Source organism: Nesoenas mayeri, assembly GCF_963082525.1.
Source record: "Nesoenas mayeri genome assembly, chromosome: 3".
Classification (NCBI taxonomy): Eukaryota; Metazoa; Chordata; class Aves; order Columbiformes; family Columbidae; genus Nesoenas; species Nesoenas mayeri.
Genome location: NC_137544.1, coordinates 120,079,554 through 120,102,911, shown reverse-complemented (window position 1 = coordinate 120,102,911; position 23,358 = coordinate 120,079,554). Strand labels below are relative to the sequence as shown.

General features: G+C 42.3%; 1 protein-coding gene across 1 annotated transcript in view; it reads right to left on the bottom strand.

Moving 5' to 3' along the window:
- EFEMP1 (EGF containing fibulin extracellular matrix protein 1) overlaps positions 1–23,358 on the bottom strand; it is a gene marked incomplete at its 5' end in the record, with an annotated part of 44,136 nt that overhangs the window by 18,198 nt on the left and 2,580 nt on the right. Inside the window, 2 exons of the mRNA XM_080343014.1 lie at positions 22,421–22,681; positions 22,859–22,907. Coding sequence (XP_080199140.1) covers positions 22,421–22,681; positions 22,859–22,907 — 310 coding nt within the window. The remainder of the gene's footprint in view (positions 1–22,420; positions 22,682–22,858; positions 22,908–23,358) is intronic.

The window sequence follows — 23,358 nt, the reverse complement described above, 5'->3', positions numbered from 1 at the left end:
AAGGCTTTTCTATTTCCCTTGCTACTTCCTTCAACATTTGGGATGTTATTCATCTGGGCTGGATGCCCAGACAACTTTTAACTCATTGGCGTTGGGAGGCTGCGCTTTGCGGTGGTAAATACCAGCACAAAATCTGTTACATAACATCAGGTCAGTAGGTACCAAAAGACCAAATATTTGGCGAAGTTTCTCACTTCTGGAGTGGCAAAACCTGTTAATATGGAGAGCTGCACTCCAACAGTGCAGTCACTATCCAGTAGTGTCATGAGGTAGCGTCTATAATTCTGTGCAACTCCGCAGCAGCCCATAAACTCCCTCTTTATTGCTGGTTTTTCTCTTTCCCTTTTAAAATTTTCCTTTGGCCCTTTCATGTTAAGTACATTGGACTGATTGCCCTGGTAACAAGTATTCACAGTTGAGCGAAGGTAACCTGCACAAATACTTGTTTGCACAGGAAAAATATATGTAAGAGCCAAGACCTACATTTAAGCAAATATGTGAGGTAGAATGTTTAAATTAATGAGATTTTCATGAAAAACAGCACGACTTCTTTTGGTGCGCCGAAACATTTCCCCTCTCAAATTCGGATAGCACAGCAAAGCAAACTCCTTGTAGATGTGTCTTTTAGTACTCCTGGACACCATGGCACAACAAAATAGAAGTAATGCAAAGTATAAACATAGAAAATGTTTAAAAAAATGTAGTGTAACTTTTAGTTCCTTGTGCAATTTCTGTATTTGGGTTGCAAAAGTGTTAGCAACTACCATGAATTTGGGCAAGTTCCCCGATTACAGTGACTTAATGAATCTGAAGGTCCAGGAAAAGCATCCTTCCTCGATTTACTCAACAGAGTTAACAAGCTGTAATAATCAAGTCTGGACTGCAGTACTTTGTCACAATTATCTATTGTCTTTGGTATGTCCAAACTGAATTAACGTATCACACAGAATAGCTAAATAAAGGAGTGAGCCATGGCTTTCAGCACCAGAACATCTCCCACATGTTTGTTTGGGAGTGGCAGGCAGCTGAAAAGGGGGAAAAAAAATGAATGAATCTTTGAATTGCTGCATTACTCCTTTCTCCTCCACTTTGCCTCCAGCTGTGATGCCACCTTCCTTCTCCAGTGTATGCCACACGACCTGGAATAACACCGCAATTACACTGTATCTTAACGTAAGACAATAGTTGGACTCATCCCATTTGGAAGAGAGTTTCAGTGGCCACAGGGTCGCGGTGCTCAACCGGAATCGGTGCCCAAACATGGGTTCTGCTCCTGTCCATGCCGGGGATGGGCTGGCCACTTAAAAAACCTCGTGCTCTATTCCAGCGCTCTCTTGGTGCTTTTCCAGGCCCCTACCAGCACAAGCCACGGTTCAACACAGCTTGTAGGAATGTGCTCTGATAAACAGATACACTTCATTAGCGATTCGCAGCCGGGGAAGTGAAATTAATGTGACACATGAAACACTGTTCAAGTCATACAGTAATTAAAATGATTATTACAAATAAGAGCGGTATGGCTAATGTGACAACACTGTTAGTCTGATATAAAGCCACAAAATGACTCCCAAAGGACATGTAACAATAGTATTTTTACCCGATGTTACTTCAGTGTGTATTCTTAAGAACACTGGTATCAATATGTAGGTCTTTGTGTTTCAAGTTTCTCAAAGGGAAGAGCACTCTCTCCCCCAACAGAAGACCACAAGGTTAATATTAGCCTTCCTGCTCATCAAAAAGAAACATACACTATGTTTTTGATTGATCTATATTAATTTAAAATTTGTATTTTTGGCTTTCTTTCTGCAGAGGCCACAAATGGAACCATAGTTGCTTTCAAGTTACACTGCACTGAATTATCGGAATGTACATGCGAGTCTCGGAGCGCTTCGAAATGTGAGTTGTCATGATGGTAACTTTCTGATTTACATTGCGATAGCTTATTTTTCCTTTCAGCAGAGTATTTCCTGCTGTTGCTTTCTTGTGACTTTATGCTAGAGGTCTAACAACTTGTGCTTTTTGGTTCATGCCTGCCCAAGCGAGGATCACCCACCCATGATGACCAATACACTTGGACTATACTCAAAAACAACAAGGGTGGATTAAACTATTCCATTATTGCAGATGAAAGCGTTCCCCCCGACATCTGGCATATCATCTTCAAAACTGATATGGAACATTTCCATAAATTCAGCTTAACATTGTTTTTGTGAGTGTTCCAAAGTATTTTTAACATGAAGAAATAGCATGCAAACTAATTTCCTATTTGAAAGTAAATGTCTTGTTCTTATTTCTAATTCACCAAGTTATTAAAAAAGAAGAGGGGGGGGGAAAAAGAGATGTTCACTTAACTTGAAGCATACTGTTTTGTTTATTTAAGTTAATGGAAAAGCTGGTCAGTGTTTGATGTAAAGCTGCCCCCTTGCTTGAAAGAAAACCAAACAACTGGTTATGAATTATGAATATCTCCTAATAGTTTCCAGAATTATCTGAAGGATGTATTTTTTTTTCTTAATTACGTACACTTAAAAGTTCCAAGTTCCCTATTCATTTCCATTTTGTTTATTTCTCTCCTTGGAAACCTCATAAGCATTTTCCTTTAGCTAGGCTTGACTGAACAAAATAGTACTGCTACAACCTGTAATACCGGGGAAATAAAGGCCTGAAAGCTCATTGTGGTTTTTAATTAGGAAGTTGAAGAATCGCTCATTAAATCTTTGCAAGCCTTTTCACGGCACTTAAACCAGCGGCTGCCGGGTCCCTGCGAAGGAAAACACAAACTTCTACCTAAAACTCCTGCTGCAGAGCACACTATAGAACCAGCTTTTGTTCTGAGGCGACTCAGAAAACACCTCCTACAAGAAAAGTGAGATTCTTTTTTGCATGTTGGCACATCTTCAGCCGGTTAGTTATCTGCCCGACAAACGCTCATCAACACAGCAAGCAAAGCCACGCGCGGAGCGTAAGCTACGTCACATCCAACCCTAGTCCGAAATGCAAGAGGTGAACTGTTATTTTTTGGGGTAGTGAGTGCACAGCGCGGCAGCGCACACTTTGCTAGCTTGACAAACACGGATCTTGGAGATGTAAGGAACTCCAGGAATAAGCAAGGGACTTTAAATATTTGATACAGGCACCCATTTTATCAATCAAATCTTATTCTCCTTCAGTCTTTGCGGCCGTTTTAGGAATTCTAACTGTAGTTCCCAAGCCGAGAGCATTCAAGTTCAAGTTGAGTTCAATAGCAGCTATCAGAAGGAGCAGGCTTATCTAAATGATGATATTGTTTTTAGCACTAATCATCCTATCTGTTGGCAGTACCAACATGCTGCAATCTCCCCAGCTCCCTACGTAAACAAGCAGATTCCTGATGCCGTTCCAACTCCAGAAATGCCTTTGAAGGCACTAGTTAGTTATGAATTTTTCTTACATGGCTCTGTGAAGCTTCCAGCGTCTTGCTGTACGTACCCACACATGCCTTGGTTTGAAGAAACGTAGCTGAAACCTATTTACTTGCAAAGTGTCATTGGCAGGCACTCTGCTGTATTTTACCACCTTGTGAAATAAAAAACGGTTAAAAGAAATCCACTCGCACATCTTCTACAACTGTTGAATGATAGAACGATAAAAGCAAATTATGGAAATGGTGCTTAAAAAAACCAACATCAGTTGGTTTGGTCCAAAATAGACTCCAGGGACGGGAGAGGATTGGAAGAGCTGGGGTAGAAAAACACAATGTTCAGGTTGCACAGTTCAAGTGAAGTGAGATGGATGTGCAAAAACTAAGACTCCTGTGGCAATATCGGTTTATCTCTGCTACAAACAAGCAGCATTAGGTGGTACCGATCTAACAAAACCATCAGGAACAATACCTGGTAAATTCTTCTTTGTCTGTCTTGCCTTAGGAATTCACATTAGCTGGCCCTCCAATGGAACTTCAGTGGAAAATCCAATTTTCCATGTAATTCTTAACATGAAAAGGGCTTAAAAGGAAGTTTTAAACATTCTTTGTTTGAAAGAGAATAGATACAAGAGGTGAAGCCGGGCAGGATCAAAAGAGGCAGAGGCACCAGGAAAAAGAAATCTATTCTTTGATGGTAAAAGAAACAAAAAAAAGGCAGTCTGAATATTTCTGAAGGAAGAAAAATGCACATAAAAGTCAAAGATGTATCATGAGAGAGGCAACTAAGTAGAGGCTAAAGAAAAGAATGGGCAAAAAAGCAAAGGGCATAAAATCCCTACTAACAGAGCTGCTCTTCACTTACAGAAATAGTGTTTCTGAAATGCTTTGTGATAATTCCAGAGTAGCGGTGCGACCTGAGCGGCTCACCAAGGTGCCTCCAGCGCTCGCGGGCTGCGCAAAGAGCTGCTGGGTACCTGCCAACGCCTGGACTTCGTTGCCCATTCTCTGATGCGAAGCGTAACCGCGTGGCTGGAGGTGGCGAGGGCAGAACGTCAGCCCGGGGGAGGGACGGGCAAGAACCGGCACCGAGATGAGCTGAGGGTGTGCGGTCCGCCCACCATTGGAGGTTGGAGTGCTGCTTGGGTACTATTTGTTGTTCTTCCAAAAACCTGACAAAAAATAATCTTAAAACTGAAAATTATTATTATTATTTTTGGCCCCAAACGAAGATTTTTCTGGGGCTTAGCCGCGTTTTCTTTTTCTTTCTGTGTTTGGGAACAAAAAAAGCAAAAAGACACCAAAAAATACTTTGTTCTTTCAATGAGCCAGTAATAAATAAAAACTAACATTTAAAAAAACAGAAGTTTCCTTGGGAAGAGAGCACCGTTTTTCCTTCCAAAACTCCTTTGCCTTAAAACCAGGACGGACTCCGCTCTCTGAGCAAGGATCCTGCCTTCCCAGCTGCCCTGCAGCAATCAAGTGGAGTAGCAATTGGGACGCCTTCGCTATTTTTCTTTCCCTGGCCTTTGGCTGGGGAGCGACACGGCTTTGCCTCGGAATAGATGCTGCGCGACCATAATCCTGGCACTTTTTCACTGCAAATGAGATTTCGGCAGCGTTTCCTCGAGTGAGCGGCGTGTTCTGCAGCCTGTTGGGATGCTGAAATGCAGCAACCTGCTTTTGTTTGCCTGAGCATTTCGTTTCTTTATACCTTATGATCTTCACGGGCGTTTGGCGAAGCTTAAAAGGTTAGTTTGAGAAGGGAGTGGCTAGCGTTTGTTTAGAAAATAAATAGAAAAAAGTAGGCCAAATACCAGTAAAGTTCCAGTTTTAAAGGATTAAAGTGAGAGGCAGCGTTGCTGCCCTGGAAAGGTCACCCGAAGTGGGAGAAAGGATGTATTTAGTGTGATTGCCAGGCAGGACGTGGGATCTCTCACTGACTTGGCAGCAGATACTTCAGCTCTATTTGCCATTAGTGCCGTTTCTAATGCTCCCTATTTGCTCAGTTCTTAAGTTTGACAAGATCCATGCTTTATTTCCCAGTATTTACATGGTATGAAGCAAGCGTGTAAATCCATTCAGCGAGTAACCGAGGCCTTCCCCGCCCCCTTTTTACTGCTCCGGCTTTGGTTGGTGGGCAGGATGCTCGGAAACCTGGGAAAACGCAAGTTTTGAGGGGTTTTCCTTTGGGGTGTGCTATCAGATAACACGGTTACTTGTAACATGTTTCAACTTGCTAAATATGGCGGAATTAGGGCCCTTTGCTTCCAAATTTGTCGGTGAGAGTGAAGAAAGAAACAACTTCTTAAACTACAATAGAGCTGTTACCATTTCTTTGGAAGAAATCAGATGATTTAACAAAAACGTAAGCATCCTTTTCTATAATTGGACTTTAGGGTACTTGGCTAGCATAAAGCAGAAGACCTAAGGCAGCAGATAAATAATTGCTGCCACATCATCATTATCGCTGCGGGATGAGATGAAAGGTATTCACAAACACCAGGCTGCCAGGAGAACACAGTCATCCTCAGCTTGATCCAGCTCCAGCTGTAATCAATAGGAGCCTTCACCTAAACTACAGCTTAAAGCACACAAGAACTTATTTTGGAAGTGTATTACACTTCGAATTTTGCACCATTAAAGCTGGAGCTGATGAGAAGTGAGGCGCAGAGGGATTCGGTGCCTAACAAAGCTCCTTGTTTCACTCCATGCATTGCTTGGTGCCCTTCAAAATCATACTTTCCACTCGCAACTCAAGCCCAGTTTTCTTCTCCCCCCTTAAATCTCCCATTTTTACTTCCCTTGTGTTTTTCTTTCCCTGTTCCTCTGGGTTCTGCCCTTCCGATTTTTCAAGGCAGAGAACGCGCCTTTGCTTGTGAAGAGCAATGCGAGTTTATGGCACCATATTCATTATATTTATGAATCATATCTAACCAAATTTTTCCCATAGCCCGAAGGTGGCTGTTTGCCCACAGGCACCGCTCTCAGTGCCTGTATTTTCTATTTATAAGGTGTATTTTAGTTTACAGCAGAAGCTGAGGGAAAGACTTCTGCTTGATATCACTTCTGCCAAGTGAAACCCACAGAGAAGCTGTGGCCGAAGGAATTCTGTACAAAAGTTGTCTGGGCCCTGTAATTTTGTTCACGTGGGTTGCATGGTAGTATACGTTAGTTGCCAAGAAAAACAATCTAAAATAGATACAGCCCTGTGCAAGTCTCGAGATGATCTTAAAACATACAGAACACAGGTAAGTGAGCCCCGGGAGAGAACACGGTCAGAATAGAGTTTGCTGAGAAAATCAGCTTTTGCAAGATGGTCACGGAAGGGCAAGAAGCTCCTCTGACAGTCCCTTTTACTCTGTGCAAGCTGACGAAATTCCTGAAAGAGCAGTTTACAACCAAACTAAAGAAAATTGTTGTTATTGAAACTCTTTGCGGTTGTGACAAAGTGTGGGCGCTCCTCCGAACATGTTGCTGTTCAGTAGGCAGCAGAGCCAAGGACATTGAGGAATTAACCGTTTCGGTCCCCAAAGGGGAACGCTCGGAGCAGCGATTGCTCCATCCAGACAAGTCTTTGGCTCTGGGTCTGTGTTGAAAAGCCGCGGCAGAACGGAGCCCAGCATGCATGTAGGAGGAGATCTACCGGGACAACTGGTACTAGAGATGCCCAGCCAAACCAGGCTTGCTGGGTCCAGAGAGCCGCAGGAATAAAGAGGAAAAGAAGGAACAGGCCCGGTGGATTCACTGGACAAGAGTTTTTTAATGCTTTGCGGCTTCCTCTCACTCCTGGTTCCAGGAAGAGAGACGCGTGGGACGCTTTAGCCATCCTTCCTCAAAAGGCAGCGGGAGGCCTTTCCTTCATCTTTTTCGGAAGGTATTTTGCCCGCTTTGCCGTGTATTCCATTCCCTCCTTAAAAGGCACGAGGTCCCCGGTTTTGATTTTCTTGCAATCTGAATAGATGAGCTAATTCCGAGGATGTGTAGCCTGTGTGCATCTCGGCATTCCTGAGGGATGCCCACAGCTTCATCAGTGCAGCGCTCAGCACCGCTCTTTCCTTGCCTCCTTGTCTCTAGTAGACAGCTATAAATGTTCGATTCAAATCTAATTCAGCCTTTCTGTGACCATTGCAGAGGTTAACTAATGAGCACAAGCCTACGGGGAACATAAGGGCCTCATATGCTGTTGAACGCAGGCCAATATTGGTTGGTCAAAATAAATTTTGCTCATAAATTCTTGCAAGATGGGGGAAGAGATTTCTCAATTTAGACTTCCATCAAAGCTATTGGAAAAAGCTGTCAATCACTCTCGAGGCTTTCAGAGGTGTCTTGCTGCCTCAAATGCCTTCCAGATGGATTTAATTCCAGTGTGATTGCTTGTCCACCGGGCTTTGCAGCTCTGCACTTGAGGGGAAAGTCCAGCCCGCGCTCAGGCGGCTGCTGGATGGCCAAAAATAATGATAGCAGCTCTTTCTTCATGGAAGTGAACTGGTGACACAAGAGATGAACTGACAAAGGTGAATCCAGGGGAGACTAATAAATGCCAAGAGCAAAAAATAAAAGGTAAAGCAAGGAGATGCATACCTACATATTAGTGAGATGGTCTACTTATAGCAGAGGAAAAATAGACACGTATGTTAATTTCTTACCAATAGCACAAGGGGGAGAATTGTTTAAAATTCTGAAGCGAATGTGTTTTAAAGTAAGTTTTTTGATCATTTTACCAATCCTATTATTACTTAATCTACTAGGATTTTTCTTAGCTTGAATAACCCGAACCCTGGTTTGCAACATTCAGCCTTCTCCCAGGCTAATCAAATCCCTCGTGTAAGCTCAAGAGATCTAACAGACGCTTGCTCTCCCCTGTGCTGTTAGATGCAGAAGCCCTCGTGGTGGACAAGGATTCCTCCGTTCTGCAAGCTCTGAACCAAGAGACAGGGACACTTCCAACAACCCACAGCCTCGGAGAGGAGAGAGTGGAGGATTTCAAAGGACAGCAAGAACCAGTCGGGTGGGTAACGTTATTCGTGGCCTGTAAAGATATTTTTTAAAAGCTTTTGCGAAAGACAAGATTTCCAGATAGAGACTACCGAAGAGGAGGGGATGTTTTTTCATAGACTGTAAACATGTAGGCTTAAGTACCTTGAAAACTTTCGTATATATCACCTAAATAACTCCATCGATTTAGAGGCTGGTTTTAATTAAGCAGATGCTACCAATAAATAATGCAAAGCACTGGTGGGACACCAATGACAAGGTGGGTTTCTAGCAGCTAGCTGAACGTCCTCTGTTGGTAGATCTGTAGCTAAACTTATTTAGGATCTCACAGACGATTTGTACGCTTTGGAGATTGCACGGACAGGCAGGGAGATCAATATGAGAGAAAAGGAATACGCTGCCTCAGATAATAACAAGATAGGATCTTCTGAACTGATTTCAAAGCTTCAGAAACACCTCAGAGAAATGAAAACTAAGTCATGAAAGCCCTTGTACTCTGTTATTTTCAAAAGGACTGGGAAGTGTTCAATGTGTTTTAGGATCAAGTCCAAATGATTTTTAAGGAGTTAGGTCTCATTTTCAATGAAAGGAAAATAAAAAGGAAGGAAAGCATAACAGATAAGTAATGACTGAGTACATATTAAAAACATAATTCTTTTCAAAGCAAAGAACAATGATCTCTTATCTACAGAACATTCAGTAAATAGGTTAATTCTGCACACTGTACTAAAACTCTTGGGCTTGATTTATTATTAGTCTTATTTGTGCAGTAATTTTTATTTACCCCATAAGGCTCCATGCTTATTACATGTACACAGGCTTGCCTGAAGGGTCCAGCAGTAAGACAGCAAAGCCTCTTGAGGCAGAAAATGACTCTGAGAAGTTAATGGAAAGAACTTTTCCCGAACATACAGCAACGTGTCATTCTGTCCCGAACCAGCCGTGTCCGCTGCAGCGTTCTGCTCCTCAGCAGGAAGAAAATGCATCTCATTTTCAGACCCTAACAATTTTGCAATTCAGTTTCTAAAAGGGATAAGATCTTGCAAAGAGGATACTGAGGAGATGATTATTTTAGTCAAGCCAGGCATCACTTCTTTCAGGAGCGGCATGAAGTATCTCGCGAGTACAAGTGACAATATTTTTTCAGCTGGCACTGTAAACTGTTCACAATCCTATTTAGAGTCACCATAAATCATTAACTGTAAAGTATCTAGTTTCCTAAAGGAGCAGCTTTATTTCATTAACATTTTGAAACTCACAGTGCAATGTTGCTAATTGTATAGTAATTTATCCAGGATCACAGCGTGAATTGCTGTTTTCAGTCAGTTTTTGGCACTTGCCGCCCGTTTAAGTCAAGAGGAAGAGAGAATAAAGAATGAAACAGACACAAGAACGATGTGAAGAGTCTCTAAACGGGACAGCGCTGCGAGATGGGAGACAAACTGGGGTTCTCAGCGGAATTATCTCAAAACTGTGTCCCAGCAACATAAGTGGAGGCTGAATAAACAGCACGGTTCCTTCGGAGCAAGGCTACTCCCTCCTTTACTCAGGCATTTCCTACCACCCGTCAATAGGATCGGGCCATGCTTGGTATTGCAGGCTTGCTCTGGCAAGTTTTTTCGTGAGGATTTTAAAAATAAAAGTTCCTAGCAACAAGGTGAAGGACTAATTCAGGACAGCATTCCTATTCAGGACAGCATTAAGTAATTGTGTAAATTTAGGCATGTGCAAAGATGTCAGTGAAATCGCTGGGATCCAAGCACGTGCTTTAAATGCTGGAACGCAACGAAATGTGTCTTAAGGTGACACCTCAAAGTATAAACTGTGGTTTTGTTTATGAAAATCAGTCAATATACTTCCGGTGCCTTAAGAAGTTAGGCGGGCACTGGCTATAAAGAAATCTTTGCGTTTATTCAGAGCTTTGCAAGTTAAGTAATATAGAAGCTGATAAGTGAAACTTTACTTTGCTTTCCTGGTTTGTGGATACTCATTGATTATTTTATTACTATTATTATTATTATTTATTCCCCAAACTGCAAAAGCTGCAGAGATGCACTTGTAGCAAGAGCTGGGTCACGGGAGGCTGGGAATGTCCTTCGGCTTCTCACCAGCTTCCCATGAACATGTTTTCATGCCCACTCAGGGCTGCCCCACAACTGCGTTACTTTCCCTTATGGAAAGCACTTCCTCACCTCCACCTTTTGCAAAACCCAAGGAGGTGTATTTTTTTAATCTTGTTGAAGAAAATGAGAGTATAGAAGGAATGCAAGCCAAATGCTTAAAGTGTGAAGACAGGTTTTCTCAGGACTTTGCACTGGAGTCCTCCCAAGGTTCCTTCTTACCTGAATTATTCTCTGCTGTAAATCTACTCTCAGCCGTTACCCAGAACAGAGCACTGTGCTGCCTCTTTGCCCTGGCTTTTAGATAGTGTTCTTGAGGCAGTGCTTAAGTGAGCATTCTGATTAAAACCTAAATGGAGGCTGAGTCACACAACCTTTTTGTTTTTAATGCAACCTAAGAACCAAACTAAATAAATTCAGCACAGCTGTGAACCAAGAGAAGAAAATCAAAACTGTAAGGAAGTCATCACGCGGCTAAACTGTGAAATTAGCACTAAGAATAGTTAATGGTGGGACATAAGCATTTAATTTTCAAATTAAGGACAAATGATAGGAATGGAAAAACCTGCATATTATCATTCCAGTTTTTAAGGGCTGTTGTCTACCCAGCCCATCCCGATTGCCTCCCAATGGGACAGTAATGCTGTCTTAAATGTGAACTTGTGTGACAGAGACGGTGCTGCAATTTTCTGCCATAAAGCCGGAGTGCGTGTTAGTTGGTGCGCTGCGTGAGCTTCTGCGGAGTTCTGCAAAGACGGGCTTGAGCTGATCCAGGCAGATCCCGCGGCCGTCCCGCTTGGGACAGTATGGCCAAATTAAACCAACATTTTCCTGTTGCCTTTTTGCTGTTTATTTTTTTGTATTTTTAGACACTTAGGATGGCTCTTTCTGGCTGAACCCATCGAGTGGCCATTCATTCTGTGCAAATCCCTCCTGGTCCCTTTGCTCTCTTGAATGTTTTGCTTTTGGGCTCTTTTTGCGCTCCCCAGAGGGCGCTGGGAGCCGTGGGAGGAGTGCGACTCCACCCTGAGGACAAGGCCCTGTGCAATAATGGCTTTGGTCACACATGAGGCATGTGTACGGAGCCCCCAGGGCTCCCACAGCCGCCATGAGCCAGGATTTGCTAAGCCCAGTTTTTGGCTAGGCTGGATGTGACAGATACTAAAGCAAGGAATCAAACGCAGAGGAAGATTTTTAAGCTGCTGCTGCTTTTCGCCCAAATACAACACTAACCACAGCAATGGCGCTGGGTAAAGTGTGCGCTTGTTAAAGTGTGCAAGCACGTGCATGGCTCAGCTGCTCGGAGCAGGACAGATTTCCTTGTCTGTGCATATGTTGTCCATAAGAACGGAGCCCAAGTAAGGCCCTGGAAGCTGTGGCAGCACAAAACCACATCACTGAATTTCACTATTGCATGCTCTTCCCCACCATAACAAGCTATGATTCCGATCGTGAAAATGTTCTGATATTAATACCTGATTTCCTTTTGATACAAAAAAGTTGTAAATGGTATTTGACTGCTAACAATCAGCTCAGATTACTTACACATCACCTTGTCAGAATTGCAGAAACTTTTGTCTCAATTACCTCTTGGTTTTAATTTTCAACAAAACTATCCTGGTTTGTGCTCCTCTCAACCTCCTGCAGCTTGTAGGGCAGCAAAAGGTTCCATTATGATACTGTTTATCTGATGTCCACCAGGCTGATTAATCAAAGCTTTGGGGAAGAAGCTTTATGCTCAATCCATGGGCAGCGGTCACTAAATGCAGACAAATGGAAAATGTACCGCACTACGCTTTCTCAAGTTGGGCAGCACGAGATGCTTCAGAAGGGCACAGAAATTGCCAATCTGCTTTCCAACAATTAACCTCATCCTGACGTTCTTTAATAACTAAAGATTGCCTTAAACATACAAATTAGGTTTGTTATCCCTTTCAAAAGTTGTTCTTTTTTAACGCGGTGTCACAGTACGAAATATGCAGACCTCTGTTTAATTAGGTTGTTAAACAGCCTATGGCAGGGAGTTCAGTTGCCTTTGCTGGGCTCCTCTGTCACCTTTCAGCATCATAAATTAAGTTTGGAATTATGTTTCAAAGCGGGAACCAGCAGTTGCGAGTCTGCTCTCTCTGAGCCCTTCGTTATTTTTGTAGGGACACTTCTTAGTTGCTAAAGCCTCTCCTCGTCCCCTAACCGCTGCTTTCTCCTGCTGTGAGCTGCTCCTATTTTGCAATATTCCCCTTGCAATGGGCTGAGCAGCGCTGCAAACAAGCTGTTTGAAAGGTACAGGAACGGAGCGAGTGGAGCGTTAGTGCGTCAGGAACAGCTCTGGCTCCTCTGCCAGCTGGGGAATCCCCCAGGAAGCTTTCGCTGGGGTGGAGAACACAGAGCCAAGCTCAGGACTAGTGCTCTAAAGCTGCGCTTAGGGGAAGAGGGTGTTCGAGGGTGTTGCTGGGTGGATCTCCTTGGCTAGTGTCTGGGTTTGGCTTTATTACATGGCTGTGCTTTCAATTTATTTCAAAGGTGCCTGGAGCCTTATAAATCTGCATACATAGTAAGGAAGAGATTCTCTTAACGGTGAATGCTGAAATTTGAGTGCAATCATAATGGAGAGAACATTTGGATTTAAATACATAATGAAGCAACCTTTTCATAAAGACATCTTCTAGAAACGGAAAGTTTTCCCTTTTGGAGGCGTATAGAGCCTTCTGATAGAGGAACACTTTATCTTGGAACACACACACACAAAAGCAGCCACCTCCCCAAAATAATCATTTGCCACATGCTGAATAACAGTTTCAAAACTATGAATGCATTTTCTGAATTGTTTAAATAATGGCCAAATGGTGTTTATGATGGGAAAAATGTGTGGTTTTCTCCTGCAGTGTACAAACTGGACCAGGAGGATGGTTGGAACTCTCTTCCAGCTCAGGCTCATCTGAGCTGCAACTTCTGCTTCTGCAGAGCCCAGCAGCCCAAGAGGTGCTTGACCCAGACATTAACTTGTGCCTATCACTGCTCTCTGCACTAGGTAAAAAATACTGGGCCTAGAAGTGCTGGCACTATCTTAAGGTCTTGCAACCATCCTGAACTTCTTTTCTACTCAACATATAAGCTGGAAAGAAAATCTGTCAAGCCAGATGAGATTGAGGAAGATCTGGATGCAAAGTATCTGGGGCAGGTCTGTGGGTGCTTCAAAGCAGCACTGATTTCTGACGAGACTCTGCACTAACTGCAATGCCGCCTATAGCAATATTACTGCTTTTAAGGAGCCCTCAGTGTGAGAGGCAACACGTTTTATCGGGCTTACCTTTATAATCTAAAAGTCATGTGCAGAGCTTGTTCCTGATAAGAAAGTCCCTTAAGTACAAATCAATCCACTAAGAAAGTGCTTTAAATACTACAAGGTATAAGATCTGGTAAAGCAGGTGCAAAACAAAATGGTTTCAAAAGTGATGTAGAACTCACTACTTATTTTTTTAAAGCACTTGACAAAGGGATCTATGTCTTGAAGTGATGCTATCTTTATCAACTCAGATGAACCTTCTCCAAATACTAAGCTGTATTCGTTGCTTCTAAATGTGTATTTGATTCTGCCTCTTTTTTAACGCAGCCAGGATACCCAAGATTCTCCACAGAATAAGTCTGGTCAAGAAAGGGATTGCTTTTTCCATCTTTCTGATCAGGAGAGTTTTATAAGTGAGGTCAAGTCAGCTAAAACCACACTTCAATTTCTGCTCACGTTGCCATGTTTTATTCCTTTCCTCTGTCCATTATTAAATGTTAGCTTACTGGCAACCTCTTGAAAGCCAAACAGAAAATTGTTACCTGTCCAAAGTCCTTGCATTTTTCCCATTCTAACTATTTCTGTTAGATCAGGCAGCTGTTCCAGTATTGATAAGGATTTCTTTTTAAATCATTAATACTAAGAGATTGTTTGTATTATTGTTTTTCTGGCATCATGGTATTTTTTCATCCCATAAGATATCTTCCTTCTCCTCTCAGATTTCTTCAACTTGTGTGCATTTTAATTATTGAAAAACAAACTTCCAAATCTTTGTATAAAGGGCAGTTTTCCACAGCAATCTGCCTTATCCCTTGAACGAGTTCTCAGGCGTGGACTAAACACGCTCCAGCACAACCACAGATTTGCCTAATTCAGATCATAGTTAGACTAGACACGTTAGACTAGAAGTTACTTCAGATTGAATTCAGCTCATAAAAGAAACCTCAGCCATGTCTTCTCCTTTTTAGAACTGATTTAAATAGGCTTAAATGATGCCTAGATGTACATGGAATCCTGAATCATCCCACTTAAGATTTGACTTCTTAGCCCTCTGTGGTCATCATACCAGCCTTGGCCAAACAAGTGCCATTTGTATTCTCGCCTCCACAAAATTAGTGTTTTGACAGTAAGAAATGAAAATACGAAAGCCACGTAAAAAATAAACAAGGAAAAAGCAATAAAACCCCTCAAAACCACAACCAGCCATCAAAACCCAACCAACGACAACCAAACAAATCCAACAAAAACCCGAAACAACAAAACCCCCCAGTTACATGAAGTTACTTATTCTGGTGCTCAGTAACAGATAAAGATCCACTGAGTATCTAGTTCTAAAAATGCTTAATGAAGAGATTGGGATACATTATGCCAGGAAAGGTGTAATTCATTTCTGGGCCTCAAGAGCTTTTCCGTAGCGCTGTAGCTTACAAAAGCATGTATGACATGTGCTTGCTTTGGAACTTTTTTCAGCTTCAAAGCTACAGGTTTTACCACGTAATTATACATAACAAAGATTAGACATTTCTCCACTATACTTGAAACAGAACCAACTTTTAACCTGATTTCAGATCAACAAATAAAAGACAAATGTGAATGAGCATAAAAGGTATTTGATCATAACTACGTGCATGCTGAACTACTTCATAGCTCTGTAATTTGCAAATCCCTCCCGTATGTTTAGTAAAGTTAAAATGTAAATGAAAGAAGGTACAAGCAGGATTCTTGTGCATTTAATATGTTCTTTCAGGTTAAATTTTGCTCTACATTGAATGATGGCAAATAGCTTTCTCTCCAAAACTGTTGCTTCTGGCTGCTATGAAAACAAAACTTAGCAAATTAAAGATGAAAACAGAGATAATATTTGTGAAATTTCATGCTTTTTAGCAATGAACTTTATATGGGTGATTACTTATTCCATATATTCTCATCGCATACAGAGAGGAGAGATCTTACCGGCCAACTTCCCACCTTTCAGTTGTGAGGGTGGAAGCAAGTGGACTTTCTGACAGGTACACGGCAAACTTCCCTTTGATAAGAACCCTTCAGCTGAAAGGACGCTTCAACCTTGAATGAATTATTACAGAATGTGCAGAAATGAAGATAGTCCAGAAAAAATAGCTTAAGAAGCATCACAGAGGGAAAATGGGTCTAGGCTACAGTGCAGCAGAAATTCTTCCATAGGAAGGGACATGCAAAGGCATCGCCAGGTGGTGAGGAGAAGAATCAAAAGCACCACTTCTGCCTTTGTGGGAAGCTTTGTTCTTCCTGCAGGACTATTTTGGCACACGCAGAAAGGCAAACACAAAACCTAGCTATCGTCTTCCTTTGTCAGCACGAAAAAGAAACAAAGACAATCATTTGGAAAGAGAATAAAATAAGGAAAATAAGAGTTTCAAACTTCAGCTCTTGAGCTAGTTTTCCAGCTTGCTAAATGAGCGTTCCATCATTGGAGATGCTCAAGAAATGTCTTGGACCTTTAAAAGCTGTGTGTCTGGGATGCCGAGATCCTTTAGAAATGCTCTAGGGCTAGAGAAGGTGACTCAGCAACCCAAACTTCAAAAATAAAAATAAACCACAGATAAGAGCGTTTCCATTATGTATTAAGCATTCTGAAGGAGGAACCGATTTTGAAAACAGAAAAAATTGTTGAGAGAAAACTACTCTAGGCAAATAAGTGGAGAAAGGCGGAAAACAGATCGTTTCTCGGCAGGTTAAAGAACTAGAACGTTGTAGTCTGGGATGAAATGACTGCAGAACCTGTTCAAAGCAAACACATTGAAACCATCGCTGTAATTCTTTCATGGAAGCGTGGGAGAAAGAATCTATCCCCAAAGCGGCAATGGTATCACTATAAAATGAGCCAGGCCGGGTGCTAAAAGCAGCTGCCGGGATGCTATGCTGGGGAAACTTTCTGTATCGCTGCACAACACGATGCAGGTCTTGGAACAGGGAACAAAAGGCAGCACGTGCTCTCAAAATCGCGTTTGATGCTGTTGGATGCACCAGCTGGCAGCTTGTAAGGCTTACTGACTTTTAGGATGCTTTTGTCTGAGTATTTGCAACAGGTACAGGGAGTTCCTTGAGATAAAGAAATACTCTGCCTTTCAATGGGGCACCAAGTGTACTGGGCTGCCCAGGCAGGATCAGACATGAGCCCATTCTTCCCCTTTGCTCTCTGGGGTGATTCCCGATCGCGTTATGGAACAGACCTCCGGCTTCCAGAGTGCAATTCTGAAGGAGGACAGATGGCTGGAGGTTCGGACTCCTTCAGGCCGTCTGCCTTCGCAATACATTTGCAATGTTTCACCTGTCAAAACATCAGCCTCCTCAGAGCTACTAAGCAAACAGGCTTTACAATCAACAAATCAAACCCGAAAATACGACGGTCGATGCGACTACTGTACGGTCCCATTTTTCTTAACGAAGGAACCATGAGAACCGCTAATGAGTTTACTCAAAGTCTAGCGCTTGCCTGCGGAATCACAATTCAAGAAGCTAAGGTAAATACAGCTTTCGGAAGCTTGCCTGACTCTAGGCCGCTTAGCGTGACCAGCATATGGGACGAATCTTTAGCTGCACCGTACTGAGCGTATTCCTACAGGGCTGAGGAGAATGGAAAAGCAGTAAGTCACTAAAGGAAGTGAAGCAGCTGCGAGTATTTATGCTTGTGATGGATGTTCACAGTAAAATGGTCAGACAGAACAGAGAAAATCCATCCAAGGTCTTGACATGACACTCGCAGCTGTGCAAACAGCACAAATGGGAAGATGATTCAGAGTGGCCAAATTTTGAAAATGTCCCAAAATAGGCCCTCAGGCCCTCAAAACAAGAGTGTTTCTTGTTGGTTTTTTTGTGACCTCCCCTCTGGTCCCTCAAGGCAATTAAAGAGATGCTCCAGAAAGGGCTCTCTGCAGCAAAATGTCGTGGTTTCACAGATTAACAGCTTGAACAATTGGTTCGGGATGGGCGGATGAAAGATGATCTCTGCACGATGTACCCAGATGTACAAGAAATTAATTGGCCTCTGTGAACACCCTGTACAAAGAGCTGTGAAAACGTCAGCTTGTGTCCTTCTGTGGATTCTCTCAGACCTGCAAAATTCCTACAGTTTTTCCAAGTAATTAGCATTCAAATGGCACGTGGAATCAGGTTGGTCTCTTAGGGTGGCTACTGCTGGCAACGAGCAGCCTGCAGCAAACCTATGTGCATATGAATTGTGCCTGAGTAAGCACTTTCATTAATTAATGCCATTCTAAACCAGATAACTAGACCTTCTTTTTCCTACCACAGCCTCTCTCCTCACTCGATCCTCAAACTAAACAGGCCTTGTGTTGAGAGGAACAACTCTGGAACTAAACTTGCCCCAACCCAGGCTCTTTTTCCAAGCAGTCCCAAAAGCACATTGTGAAGTACTCCTTAAATGCAACGAGTGGAAAACCAGGATGGTGCGATATTTTACAAAAAGCTGTCTAAAATATTTCTGGGGCCAGCCTAAGAAACTCTTGTAGGTGTATTTTAGGTTAAGTCTATATTAGCAAACAGTCCACCTGCACTTATCCTGTTTTTATGTCCTTTCTATGCTAGCTGTACATCCCTGATATAGAGACACACACACACACATATATATATAAAACATACAGCAATTTCTGCATGGAAAACATCATTAACTGTTCCCCATTGTCCCTGCTTCCTTAAAGAATGTTCTTTTTTTAAAAAAAAGAGCAAATTAGACATGCAAACTTGAGGCTTATTTGACTGATTTACAGCAAGTTAACTTCTTGAAGTAAAAGCTTAGGTTGAGTACCATAAGTTACTTTGAAAAGTACCAGAAAACTTAACAACGCCCCCCAAGCTGTACCACTGAAAAGTGCCCTAAAATGATTTGACAGGGGCAAAATAACCCCAGCACAGAAAAGTTCATCCCTTTCCTCCCCCAGAAAGCTACAAAAGCAACTGATGTCCACCAAAGTCAAGGTGAACTATCTGCAAAAATGGGGCTTTCTCTTCCACCGATATATTTTCTTACAATCCCTCTCCCCCATGTCTTTTACAGTCACAGGAGCACAAAGGGTTATAAAGAGACTGGAGAAATACAGGAAACTAATGTAGGTGAGAAGCAAAAAAGCTTGCTGGCTTTCTTGCTTGTATTGCCAGCATGATAGGAAGGCAAAAGAAAAGTTATTCTCCCTTCTCAAGTTTACAGGTGATTTGGTACTTTGGTCTTTTTTTTCATCAAGTGTCATTAACATTCTAGGAAAAGTTTCTTGCAGACTAAATTTGACAAAATTGAATTAATTGGGTGATTTTCTTTTGACTTGAATAGGAGCGGACTCTAATCGCCAAGCACCTAACACCACAGTAGAAACACAATTCAGTCGTGGAGGCAGACAGAGCGCAGCTATTGATGTCTTTTATCAGGCAAAAAAAAAGCATCTGTGAATATTAGCTCAGTAATTTGTTTCAAAATATTTCTTGGTTTTGGCTTTTCCCAGTTGGAGTGATGCTCTCCCAGTGCCGGATCAGAACACGGTGTGGCGGGGGCCACATCCAGGATTCTGCTGTAGTGACCAATGCAGCTGCCCTTCCACTGAAAGGCAAATTTGGAAGTGCCAGTGAAGCGTGAACAGATGACACAGAGATAGGGAATTAAGGTCATAAACTCAGAATTTAAGACACAGTTCAAGTGTTCTAGGCTGAAGTGCAAAACTCTGTACATATTCTACATAAGCGATCGTCCTCCGGAATAACCTCTCCTCATCTTTTCCTCTGTTTTGTGGGTTCTCAGTTATTCCTACTCACATAAAGCATCTTCAGAATTGCCCAGGAAACATTCGCTACCCACACTTCTAACATCAACACAATCATATGTGTTTCTGGTCACTAGCGGTTATAAAAATGACGTATATCTGCAGTCATTTCCGTGGTGTTGCGCTTTGCTACCAACCTGCCACCTATTCTGTTGGCGGTCTCTGATAAATCACAGCATGACAGAAAACTCTCAACACCGGTAAATATCATAGTTGTCCTTTGCTTTCTTCAGGTCAGAAGTTAAGAAGGTATTAAGTGTCTTGTGTAACTCGGGGATCTGGCTGTGTTTTGGTAGATTAAGAATCACGCGCTTCTCTGAACGTTTCTCATTTGTCTCAACAGAAATGGGCTCATGCTTTACCTAATGATGACACTCGTCACCAAAGCCTCAAAGTCCAACAGGACGAGTGTCATTTCTGCGTCTTTATTCCAAGCACAGACACCAACATGAGCGTGTTCGGCCTGTCGCACCCTCACTCATCAATATTTAAAAGGGAGTGGACACTTGTATTAAAACAGAAGGCCCCTCATGCTTGGGTATGATGTCAGTAACGCAGCTCCTCCGAGCATGTTATTATTTTAAACAGAGGTCTCCACACTTTCACATTGGTTATAAAATACTTAGTGCTGCTGGACTGGAAGGAAAATGTCATACATCTGCAAACAATTAGAAGGAGCTGGACTTCATATTTGATTTACTAAACAATAAAACAAGCCTAAGTGTGACTATGTGTGTAAGTTACACTCCCTAGGAGCCTCAAGCAGTTATCATAGCAAACTCTTTTAAGCATAATTAAATAAATCCACAGTGGGACCATTGCTGATCAAGATTATCTTTTATAAGATATTTTCAGCAGTGAAAAGCACGAAGATCATGAAGTTGGATACATGCTTTAAGTGCTCCAAAAGTCTTTTATCCTTTCTTTCAAGCACACTGTCCACTACCCTTTTTCCAGCTGGAATTCATTCAGTACAACACATTTCAGCTTTTAAACACTAATATTTCCGTGCTTTCTGCATTTAGATTTAAATTTTGGCATGAAGAAATTAATAGCAAAACTCTGATTCAGGCAAGCCCAAGATTTCACCATAGTTTGTGTATCTGCTAGTTAAAGAGTTCTGGTACTATAACAACAGTTAGTCGTTGTTATAAATTAACAACAAAATTTGTTAATTGACTATAAATATTTAGTTGCAAGTTTCAGGAAGCCAGAGCATGGAGTAAAAGAATAGCAATGGATCACCACTAACCTTCTCCTCAACACAACAAAAACGTCGGCCAGTCATCAGTCTCTAAGTCAACCCTAAATCTCCGCCTTTATTTGGAATATAAGGTATTGGCGCTGCATGCTGTTCAACTTTCCTACGCTTTCCATGATTTATACACCTAAAGCCATTTCAGCAAAAGTGATGTTCATGTGCATCGCCAGGTCAAACGCAGAAGTCCAGAATTCTAGTCCTGCTGCTACTTTGCCAAGTTAAACTGAGGAAAAACATCATTTGCCATCCCTGGCATTGATTTTCCCTCAATAACCTTAAGTGAGCGCTCAGCATTAAGGGAACACGGTGCCGACCGCCTGCAGTAGGTTCTTTACTTGACATTCTTGAATTAGAGTGACAGAAATGTTGAAGATTAGCAGAAAAGCCAGAAATGCAACCCCGAGGGCTTCGCCTACCAAAATAACTTATCCAGCCTCCATGATGATTACTGTGCTTCAGAATGACAGGGAATTTACTTACTAGTGATAAATAATGTTCTGTGTACATGAATGCCAGGGAGAAAGGAACTACCACTGTATATTACAGCTTGCCCTGATTATAGTCACTCAAGTACTATTTTATATGATTATACTGTTATGGGCCACAAAGTGGAAAAGATGAACCACGGGGTCAAGTTTTGCCCTCCGTTTGCACGGGTATCCCACTAATGTGCTTGAAAACCCAGCTGCTCAACAAGGAGGAGAATATTTTTTTTAATGAAAGCAAACAAAATAGTGGACGAAGCATTTGTTACTTCAGCAAGTATAAGAGTAAACTATTTATATAAAATAATAAATGAAACAGCCTTAGTTTACAGTAGTGCTTGTGAGTCTGGTTCCTGAACGCATACAATTAGCATTGCTAATACCCCGAGAATTTTGGCGCTGCGTGTGGTGTATGTACACGCAGATGAAAGCTGCTCATTGCCATAGTTTCAGAGGCTGGTGGGACCACGACTGCGTGGAGCCGCTGCCACAGAGAGCAGAGGAGCACAAGCTGTGCGGGTCCTGCTCCTTCTGAAATATTCCTCACACATAACACAAACGCTGCGCTCTTCTGTATTACAACCTGGTCTAAGCAAGTGTTCATACAGCGGTTGTTTTTCCTTCCACTCAGCATCCTCTTACTGAAACATACAGACAGTTTTGCAAATCTTTAGAAATTGTATATAATGCGATTCGCTACGCTGCTGACTTTTTTTCAAAGTACCGCCTCTCCTGGACATGCTGAACACAAAAATGTTTGACTAAAGCTGCTCACTTGCACCAAGGTTTTCTGTGAGGATCTACAGACAACAGAAATGATTCTACTTGTTAGCCTGAAATAGATGGAACAGACTGTAAGGAACATGTTGCAAGTTCTGTTACCTTGACCAATAACAACATGCATGTATTTTATTTATGTGTCTTAAGGAAATGCATACGTGTCGCGTTTATCGGCACAATAATACACGCTGTTAAATGCAAGAGTTCCGGGCTTTCATTTCCCAGGCGTTAGATTGTCCTCACACACCCCAGCCGTACCGAAAGCGAAGCAGGCGGCAGTGCTTACCTTGGCACACGTTGTGGTCGCTTTGCTCATACCCAGCTGCACACTGGATTTGATGAGTGGGGTTTGGAGGGGCGCGCTGAGGATCAGCTGGAGTCCGTCGAATGACGTTGTTTCGACCACTAGTGGATTCAGCTGCTGCTTCGTCTCGCTCATTTACAATAATTTGCGCTGTTCTGGGTAGACAGAGGTATCCTCCATAGTGGTTAACACATTTCATCCCACCTTTACATGCATCTGGGACTATTTCACATTCATCAATATCTGTGGTTAGCAACAACACAAGTCATGCTTTTAACAGTCGAACCATCTGCAACAGCCATTAATACAAATAACACAATGAGACATGCAGGCACAACTCCCCGTCCAAAACAGGGGTGTGGAATGAAATACTCAAAGAATGCCAATGGCAAGTCTGCCTTTGAAAATTATGTACTGTACCTTTGCACCGTTGCCTAACGGGATCCCATTCATAGCCATCTGTGCATTGCTATAGAGGAAAAAAAAAAGAGAAAAAGAAAAATTAGGCTACTCAGGACTCTTTATTTCAGAAAAGCACATTTCAATGAACTGAAAGTTTGACACTAAGGGAAATGTGATGTTTGCGTACCTTGGCAAGCTAGGAAAATGGCTATTGGTACAGCACCGCTGTGCAGGAACAAAACCAGGTACATACAGGGAGAGCCTCTATCTCCCAAGTTCCCAAGATATTGTTTGTTGTGACTATGTAGGTTTTATTGGGGCTGAGGAACAAAGCGAGAAAAGCATCACTTTCTCCTTGCCTTGCTCCTACGGGCTGTTTTAAAGCATCCGTCATTGGCTGAATCCTGGAATAAAGGACCCTCTGGACCGGCCCAGGTGGCCAGTAAGAAAACCTTCTTATCAAAAAGCAGCAAGTTTTTATGAATTTTGCTCTTGTTCGCTGTCTTGCAACAGGCGAA